This window comes from Lagopus muta, chromosome 15 (assembly GCF_023343835.1).
Source record: "Lagopus muta isolate bLagMut1 chromosome 15, bLagMut1 primary, whole genome shotgun sequence".
Classification (NCBI taxonomy): domain Eukaryota; kingdom Metazoa; phylum Chordata; class Aves; order Galliformes; family Phasianidae; genus Lagopus; species Lagopus muta.
The window spans coordinates 8,219,848-8,229,775 of record NC_064447.1 but is presented as its reverse complement, the minus strand read 5'-3'; the positions used below and the strand labels follow the sequence as shown (position 1 = coordinate 8,229,775).

Here is a 9,928-nt window from a genome sequence, read left to right as displayed (position 1 = left end):
ATCTCTCCATCAGCTCCTCCCCGGATGCTGAGCCCATGTTGGCAGTAAGCTGGACATCCAATAATGATGGAGCCACAGACAGGTTTGTGAAACACCGTATCACAATGATATTTCTAACGAGAGAGAACAAGCTTTCTGAGAGAGAAGAAGTGATTTCAGACTTTGGTAAATGCCATCCCAGCAATTTTAGCTGCTGCCTCACTCAGAGACTGCTGTCTGGTTGGTCAGATCAGGCTTGAAGCATAGCTCAGGTCCCCACTTGCAATTGGGCATTATTTGTCACACTGGGTTGGGGATACCTCAGCACAAGTTTCTTCTTCTAGACTATGAAACATACCTGACCCAAGGAAGGCAAATGTAGTAGCAAAACCCAATAAATGAAGAGTCCTAATCATTTATTGATGCTATTTCAAGCCCAAGAAAGATCATTCAAAATCCTATAAAAGAAGAGTCCCCGAGCATCCAGGAGAGCAGAGCCCATGCGGGAGGTGGCATGGGTGTTTCTGAAGAATAAATCTTAGCAGAACACTCTGGGTACCTCGTTACCAGGCAGAGAGTGATAAATTAGGCAGCTCACGGAAGAGCTACAGAAATGATGAAGGAGGTGGAGGATCCATCTAATGAGCAAAGATTAAATTACTGAAATTGGCAGGGTTTGACTGAGTGGCAAGTGAGGAGAGGAGGAACCGTGCAGGGGAAGGAACATGTGAGGAAGAACAGAGATGATTTAGGGATTCCCACTGGGCATCGCTCCTGCTGACGAAGAGCAGCAGATCGTGGGCTGCTCAGGGAAGCCTCATGCATGAGGTCCTGCAGCACCCAATGCTTATTCTGTGGGGGCAGATTTGCACCTAGCAGCAGTGTCACTGCCCCTAGCCGGGCACCTGGCAGCTCCTGGCACCACAAAGCAAGAAGCAGTGGGAGCTGTGCAGGAGGGCACATGGCTCTCCCTTACTGCAAGAGCACAGGTGCCAGGAGCTGCGCCTTGTGCAGGGCAGAGCAGCATCGGGAATGCTGGGGAAGGGGAAGAGTGCTCCTGGTAGGGAGCAGTGCAGCTTTGAAGCAGAAATCTTTTAAATAGCCTCGGGCAGCTGTGAGCACACCATGCAGCAGCTCCATAGCGGTCACTGAGCATGCACACGCTTATGGCTCTCACAGTGCTCAAACCCACGGCTCCCTCTGGGGCCTCTTTCTTTAGAGCCATGCTGCAGCTGTGTAAGCCTCACACTGATACTGGGCAGTGCACGTGGGTGGGAGCCATTCTGGCTCCTATGGGCTGCTGAGCTGTGCAAGTACCAAGGATACGGGCCCAGAAAGTGCCCTGAGCCAGCTCCCTGAAATGAGCTCTGCTCTTCTCTGCTCTGTGCCTCCTCCGGCACTCGGTGCCCTCTGCTCTGTTTTGGTCTGCAGCTCATTAGGGATGAATAAATTATGATTTTTGAAGAATTGGAGAAGGAGCAGAGCTTCTTGTTTTATAACACAGATGCAGTCTTCCCAGCTCTAACTGAAGAAATGTTCGAGCTGGCAGCACTGCTGGCACCAGAAGTTCTCCCATGGGGAGAGATGAGGAGGGTAGGGGACAGTACCTTTGCTCTGTGGAACCTCAGTAGGCATAGCCCTGGGACAAGGTTCTGGGGGAGATGCTCCCCTCAGGCACACTGCCAGGGCAGGCTGCTCATCTCCCCTCCCTGTCTGCCTGATAGCTATGGTACCACAGCCTCACAGTGAGAACTTCAGAGCAGTGTGAGCCAAAGCACCTGGGACAGAGCCAGGAAGACAGTGATGATTCAGTGGCATCCTGCTTTGGCCAGACATCTGTGGCCATGGGCACGCACCATAGACGTCATGCATTAAAGGAGTGAAGCCATGAGAGGCTGCTGCCCAGCACACACCTCAGCAGCCAAATCACATTGTTTTCCTGGAGGGAAAGTTGCCACAGGTGAGGGGTATTTCAGAAAGCACAGCGTATGCTGGGGAAGGCAGGTAGCGCCTCTATTCAGCATGGCTTTGCTGTGTCATTCCTTGGTGTGATCAGCAAAGGGCTTCCTGTGCAAACCCTGCCCTAATTCTGCAAGAGCCAGGATTAGAACAGGAGATTATCTTCTGATCGTGTGCAGATAATGCCACTCACCCACTTACTCTCAGTAAGTACATGCCAGATGGGATGGTCCTGCAATGACCTTCCTACAAAAAGCTGCAGACAGCACCTGCACTGCTCAGTGAGGGCCATGGGGTGATGTGGGGCCTTCAGCCCTGAGCCATGGCCGGACTGCAACCCTGAATGATGGGCAGAGCCAGGGGCTTTCACGGGGCTGGTGGGGCCCTGGGGGCCATCGAGCTGGCTCTGTGTGTTTGTCACTTTGTGCCTGCCCCTTGTCCAACCTTGTCTGTTTCCTCCTGCCAGCATTCACTTCTCCAACAAAACGGCTTTCCCTCTGGCTACAATGTTTGCAGAACTATTTGCTTTATAAATCATAGACCGCAACGTATTCATTGCACATACACACTTCCAAGCTTGAGAGATCCAAAGTGTTCCCTCTTTTATAGCAACCGTAACGAGGCACCAGTAAAACCGGGGATTTGGCTTGCCTGGAGATGCTCGTCCTCAACCTTTTGTTAATTTTAGGCAACAAAGACGGATGTAGGCTCCTCAGATTCACAGGAGCCACTGCTAAAAGCCATCAGAACAAACACTCATTTTAAACCTGAAGCTGTCTCCATGAATGGGGAAACGCTTTGACATTGTGGAACGCCACTGAAAAACATTTTGAGTGCCTTCCTGGATGAGAGTTTAAATGACATTGCGTTTTTACTGTTTATTTTCTATTCAGCTTATATTTACAGACTTCATTCATTCCCTGAAGGAGGCAGAGCACCGGATGAATTAATCTCCCTCATTTCAAGGTGTTTCACTGCTTCTGCTGACAAGTAAATAATGAAGAAGAATTATGGGAATTTTGAAGTTTTCTGAAAAAAAAAATATATATATTTCCAGGAATGATTATATTTAATGTGTGTTTGTAAACACTGGGAAATAAAGACGACGATCTGTAAAAGTGTAATTGGGATAGCAGCATGCAGAGATTCACAGGGCAGAGACTTCTGTAGGAATCCTGCCCCACTTTGCAGCTTGGCCCAGTTCAACTATTTCCCCTAAGAGTTCCCAGGCTGCTGTGTAAAGCCTTCAAAGATGGGTAACTGCTATAACCCTTCACCGATTATTAAGAGTAAATTATTGTCCCTGTTAAAAATGCACACTTTTCCTTTCACTCGTGTCTAATTCCAGTTTGCTATCAAGGAGCCTTGTTTATCTGATAGGTTAAAGACCCATTCCCATTCACAGGTCTTCTCACTCTGTGAACCACACCAGAAAAATGGGAGGGCCAGTGTGGGCCATCATGTCTCATTCCTTCCCATTGCTGCCAGCCATGCTGTCAAGTCCATTTTGAGCTGAATCTTAAATCTAATTGTGTCTTGCCCCCTGTGTTCCTGTCAGGAATCTATTCCAGAACAACATTTCTTCCAGTTAGGAACAATCTCACTTCCAGCCAAAAAGTGTTGGTGCCAACTGATACCTATTCGTTTCTGTGCCAGCACTGCCTGCTATCGAGGGTCGTCTCCTTCCTTCTCAGTGTTCTTCCGCTCGTGTGCTGGGACAGGCAGGCAGCCCCAAGCTGTACTGAGAAGTGGGGGCTGGGAGGGACTGCAGTGAGCAGTGGCTGCTCAGTGGCTGCACAGCATGGCATTCCTCCACCCTTCTCCAAAGTAACGGGGCTCAATCCATGCCACAGCAGTGAGGGTGAATCTGACAGACTCCAGTTTGATCTGGCGATTCCTGCATGGGACTGATGGCACCTTGCTGGGCTGGGCGCTTCCTGAAGGTCTGGGAAATGCTTCTGCTGCTAATTAGTGTGAATCGAAGTGTGTGGGTATGCAGTGTAAATACACGAGCCTTTAAAAGCAGAACTGTCAAATAAAGTGTTACACTCCATCGGCTCCCGCTGCATCCGCTCACCAAACAGCAGCAGCCACTTGGATAACACTCGGATCTGCTCATGGATGCGTTTGACATCCATAGTGGAAAAATACACATTTTATGATGAATAAAAAGAGCCCAGCCCAGGCAGCAGGTACTGAAGGCTAAACCACTTGTTTTAGAGGGCTTTACATTCCGGTTGTAAAATTTCCTCTGGCTGGAAGCTGGTGCCCAAGAAGAAATATTCTTTCTGTTATGTATGATTTGCCTGCAAATCCTATTAGTCTTCTGCACAGCACATCACAGGAGAAGAGGCACAGGAATGTCAGAGCAGGGCATTTTGCTAAGCGCTGTAGTTTAGATGTGCGCTTGGTACAAGGAAGACCAAAGCACTGTCACTTCAGTGAATGGTGCCTATTTTGAGGTTTATCTTCTATTTTTGGAACTGAAAACTCCAAACTATTTTAGTTTTTTCTATGCGGAGGGGGAGGAAGGGAAACACTGTCTTGCATAGTGAGAATGGTGCATCCGTTGAACTGAATGTTGGTGCTGACTTTCAGGCAACATCGCTCAGTGTGTTCTTCATACAGACCTGCCATAATAAAGCAGAGCCCTGAACCTGCAGAGCTATTGGCATTGGCATGGGACTGCGAAAATGAGAACAGCCCTACTGACTTCAGTAAATGCTCAGTGGATTCTCCAGTTTAGAATGGAAGTATCTCTGTGCATGAGGAGGACTCATCTCTTGCAAGGCAGACCCACACATACCATAGCACAGATGTGACATTTAGGATAAGGACATATATATGAGCTCAGCAGAGTGCAGAGTAAACCCATGCTTCCCGTCCCAGCTCAGCGCCATCTGCTCCTCTCCCCAGTGACCCAAACTTGGGGATCTGGTTTCAGGTCTAAGTCTGACCTCCAGCCTTGCAGAGACCTTTCTGAGGGCTCAGGCTGCCCATGGCAGGAGCTGTGCCACCACACAGAGCCCTTGGGCAACCCAGCACTTGGATGTGCCCCCCAGCTGCTCCTGCTCCCAGTTCTGGGGTGGGAAACAGGCTGAGGGATGCACGACTTTGCTTCTGTCAGTTCAGGTTAGTCCCTCAACATTCACATTACTGTAATGCAGTTGAAAAGGAATCCACTAGTTACAGGAAATGATTTACAGGACACAAGGCGCAGCATTTCAGAGGTCTCATGTGTACCATAAAAAATATATTATAAAGAAATAATCTCTTTCGGAACTGGAGCTGCACAGAGAGAACACATGTCCAGCTGAGAGCAGCATTGAGCTTTTGTTCATTATGGGAAAAGTCTGCGCTCTTCATCTTATTTGATGAATAATTTTTCTCAGAGCTCAGTATCTGGTTAATATTGGCAATCAATATTTTTTTTCAATTGTTGCTTTTGCTGTGAGATCCAGCTCAGCTGAGATTCCAATGGCATTCGCTCAAAGGTGCTCCCAGTTGAGCATCGTAAAGCAACAGTGAGATTCAGTGCTGGCCTGGAGCTCCCTGCAGGATGTAGCCATGAATGAAGCTCCCAGTGCTGTGGCCACATGGGGATGGGCATGTGCTCTGTGCTTCTCCAGCTTATTCTCAGCAGCTGGCGATGACCCCAGGGTTGAGTCGATGTGCAGCTCCTCTGCAGTGTATATCACTCAATTCAGGTGCTGGCTCTGTTAGCAGTGTGCAGCACTCAGTCCCAGCTGGAGGTTGGGGACAGCAGGTCAGGTAGTGCTCATTCACCTGTGAGGGCTTTGGCAAAGTACTGAGCGTCTCAGCCACTGCGCATCGCAGCAAGAGCAGAGCTGCACAGCTGGGGGGGCACGGAGAGTGGTGATGTGCCCCAATGACACAGGGCAATGCCTTTGCGAGAGACACCCATAAGACACAAGAATGAAGGGCAGGAGCAGCTGTGAGATACTAAAGCACAAAATCTTTGCTGAAGCCATAGCTGAGATCTGGAGGTGTGATGTGCTGGGACGTGAGGCTGGGAAGAGACGGTGGCTGCTCCAGAGAGTTGCCATGGGAGGTTTTTGGCCACAGCCTGTTCCAGGACACTGCTCTCTGAGCAGGGTGTGGTGCAGCCTCAGCTCTTGGCCCCCCTCACTGCAAATCCAATACACTGAGAGAGGCACTCATATCTATTGTACCAGCACAACAGCTGCCAAAAGCCCATGCTCATGGGCTGCAGCCCATCTCTCAGACTCCATTGATGGAATCTGCACGCTCCGCTCCTCATCTGCAGAGGAACAGAGCTGGGGGTCTCCGACCCCTCTGCACACTGCAGCAGGAGCAGAGATTCCCGGGGAACCTCTTTGGAGTGCTCGTAGGTGGGGGCTGGAAGAGTTGGAGAGGAGCAGTAGGCTGGGAGCACCGGGGGGTCTGACAATACAGGATGCATTTTGGGGCACCCAAAGGGGAGTAAGCGGGGCTAACGTGTGAAGGAGCTGTCGCAGGGCGATTTCTGCTGAGGAACAGAGCAGGCGGTGCAGAGGGCAGCGGGCGCGGGGGTGCAAACGGGGCGGGCGGGGCGCGGGGCCGCGGACCCCAGCGCTGCCGAGCGCCGAGCTCCTCCCGGCGCCGTCCCCGGTGCTCGCCGCGCTGTCCCCGGTGCTCCCGGCGCTGCCGGCGCGGCGTTCGGCGGGGCCCGGCGCGCTCCCCGCGCTCTGCACCGCGGCCGGGGGCGGGGGCGGGCCCTCCCCGCGCCGGGAGCGCGCTCCCGCCTCCCACCCGGCACAAAGTTTCGCGGCAGGAACTCGGGAGGTAACAGTGCGGAGCCGGCGGCGCTGAGCCCAGGCGCGCCCCGGTGCCCGGCGGGGGCCGGCGCCGAGCGTGCCATGCGGGGCTCCCCCCCGGCGGCGGCGGCGGCGGGGCGGGGGGGCGGCGGCGCCCCATGCGGCCGGGGCGGCCGGGAGGCGGCTGACACCATGTGCGCCCGCTGCCCTGGGCGAGGAGCGGGGAGCAGCCATGGCCCCCCCCGCGCAGCCGGGGGTGCCGGGCGGGCGCGGCTCTAAGGTGCCCCCGGCGCGGAAGCTGCTCTGCATGTGCAGCCTCTCGCTCTGCCTCACCTACCTGTGCTACAGCTTGATGGGGGGCGCGGGCCCGGCCGCCCTGCGTTCCCCGGCCGCGCTCCCCGCCACGGTGGCCCCCGGCGCCCCGCGTTCCCCGGCCGCGCTCCTGGGCACGGCGGCTCCGCGCTCCCCTCCCGGCCCGCCCGGCAGCGCCGCTGCCCCCACCGCCTCCGCCGCTCCGCCGCGGGCCTCCAACGGCAGCCGGGACGCGGGCGCCTGGACGCGGACGCCGCTGGCCCCCGGGGAAGCGATCGCGGCGCAGAGCGGAGCCTTCGAGAGAGACCCGCAGGAGTCCAGCACCACGGACGAGGAGCTGAGCCGCGCCGGGAGCCGCGGCACCACGCCGGACTACGGCGAGAAGCGGCTGCCGCAGGCGCTCATCATCGGGGTGAAGAAGGGCGGGACGCGGGCGCTGCTGGAGGCCATCCGCGCTCACCCCGACGTGAGGGCTGTGGGCACCGAGCCCCACTTCTTCGACCGCAACTACGAGAAGGGGCTGCAGTGGTACAGGTGAGCGCGCGGAGCCGCGCCGGGAGGGGCTGAATGGGCTCAGAGGTCCCGGCGGGGCGGGAGGTGCCGGGGGGGCCTCCTGCAGCCGCGGTGGTTTAACGCGGTGCACCGGTGGCGTGCGGAACCTTCCCCGGCTGCTGCTGGGCGCTGAGCAAAGCGCGGCAGTTCAGCTGCACGGCGCCCGAATGGGTCAGAAATTAACAACTGCGGAAGGAAGGAAGGGAGCGTGTTGTTCCAGGTGATGCTGTGGGTTTTCGAGTGGAGAAGGATGCTTCTGTCACACCGGCTGCAGAGGATTCACCCCACAATTAAGATTTACTCTTTATTCAACAAGTTCTGCATCCAAAAGTTTTTGAAGATTTCTTCTTTTCGTTGCAGGATTTAATTAAAAATCCCAAAATGTGTTTGACATCGCGTAACACTTTAAGAGGCTCTTATACGAAGAGTTCTGACTACTAGAAAATCCTGAACCGCAGTGAGGGAAGGCTGAGTGCCTCGGCAGGTGTAGCAGAGCAACGAGTTGTGCTGGCTCAGGGGTTGGCAGTGGTGTTTTTTCCCCTTGGTTTCTGCCTTCCTTCCTTTTTCTCTCTTTGATCTCAAACCAAAAAGCGTGCAGTGTGTTAAGTGTAGCTTGCAAGTTACTGTGGCTCTTTAGCTCACTGTTATGAGAAACCCGTACTTGTTTTGTTCCAAGAAGCAGTGGCTAAACGTATGGGTTCTGCATTTTTGTTACACGTGTGCTCTGAAAATTAAGGAAAAACAGGGGCAGCAAGTTGGTTACTGCATGCCTCAGCCAGGCACCCTTTATTGAAAGAGCACTCACTGTTTTAATGAAATCAGTATGTAAATCTGAGGAAGTCTAGCCAACTTTGTGTGGATACTGTAAAAGCAAAGTCTTCGCAACACCCATTCGGCGTGGCATCCGATTGGCCTTGTCAAAATGCTGAGGGATTTTCTTGAGGGACTCCAGTAAAGTGGAGATCAGTGGTTTGAAAGTACATTTGTCTCTTTTCGGAACGCTGTACCAACTCAGAGAAGGAATAAAGGAGTGGATGCCATTATTTTATTTATACGCTTAAGCAAAATAATCTCAGATACAGTTCTCTTTTTTAAGATTCTTTTCCCCGTAGGAAAGCTTTTCCACGACAAATAAGTTCAGCAATTTTGCTGGAAGAGGCTGGAGAACAGCACAGAAATAAACGGGTTTGGTTTTATTCAAAAAGGGTAAAGAAGATCAAGCACAGGATATGACAAGCTGCTTTTTCATCTCGAAAATCACGCTGCACAAAAAAGGGCTGGAGAGGGGATGGAACCGCTCTCCTGGAGCAAACAGCACACACAGGTTTTCATTTGCAGAAAGTGCTGTGAAATTTTTCATCCCTGCTGTAGCTCCATGGCCAGCCCAGCTGGTTCCTGGTGCTGGTGATATGCTGTGCTGGCAGGAGGCGTGAGATGAGAAGATTGGGTCAGAGCTGATTTGTGAGGTCCTGGGCAGAGTAGGATGGAGGATGGATTCTGTGGTCATGGGGTAAATAAATTACTTCACTGTTTATCACTGTGGCCCTGAGCATTTGCCCCGATGGTTTAACCTAAACCATCTTCCACCTGCCCACCCCAAGCACCGTTCTTCTCCTTCCCCTGAGAAGCTTTGCAGCCGTGTAGGAGCAGGGCAGAGGGTCGCACAGCATGCAGTGGGGACAGCACCATGTGCACCTATAGGGATCACATCCTGCCCTGGGCTGAGATGAACTGAGATGAACTGACTGCTCCCTGCACGAGTAACTGAGTTTTCCTATCAGCAGATATTTCTGTTTTCTTTTTATTAAAGGGAAAAAAAAAAAAAAGCAACCACTGAAGTGTTTATAGCAGCATCTCCTTACAGTGACTTTTATCACTTGTTTACATCTTGAACATAACACTTCCTTTTACAAATGATAAGCTGTTAGTTTTTAATGTGGTCAAGTTTATTTTTTTTTCTTCTGCAATGAAATAAAGAAATAGCAGTCTGAGTTCCTTGCTTTGTCACTGCTGCTGAGCACATCTCCCATCGCCCCGTGGAGCCGTGGGGAGGAGCAGCTCCTCCACGTGCACTGGTGTGAGCTGGGTGTCAGGCAGCTCTGGTCTGTGCTGTCAGGGTTGCTCTGTGCCTGTGATGTGCTCTGGGCTGCCTGAAGGATGGGCTCGGTGATGGAGCTCTCCTTAAGCTGCACCCAACGCACCATGATGTGCATTAGCTTTTGTTGATAATTTCCTAGGGATTTTCAGTGTTGAATGTAACTCCACTACTATAAAACACTGTGTTAGAGGGGTAACTGGAAGTGAATTTTAACCTTTTGTTTTGTTAGCAGTGTGGCATTGCTTATATC

At 52.6% G+C, this 9,928-nt stretch overlaps 1 protein-coding gene across 1 annotated transcript in view; it reads left to right on the top strand.

Moving 5' to 3' along the window:
• The first annotated feature begins 6,938 nt into the window (after positions 1-6,938).
• The window catches only part of HS3ST4 (heparan sulfate-glucosamine 3-sulfotransferase 4), a 45,205-nt gene continuing 42,215 nt past the window's right edge, over positions 6,939-9,928 (top strand). The window contains exon 1 of the mRNA XM_048962184.1: positions 6,939-7,562. Within this exon, the coding sequence (XP_048818141.1) occupies positions 6,949-7,562 (614 nt within the window). The 5' untranslated portion in view covers positions 6,939-6,948. The remainder of the gene's footprint in view (positions 7,563-9,928) is intronic.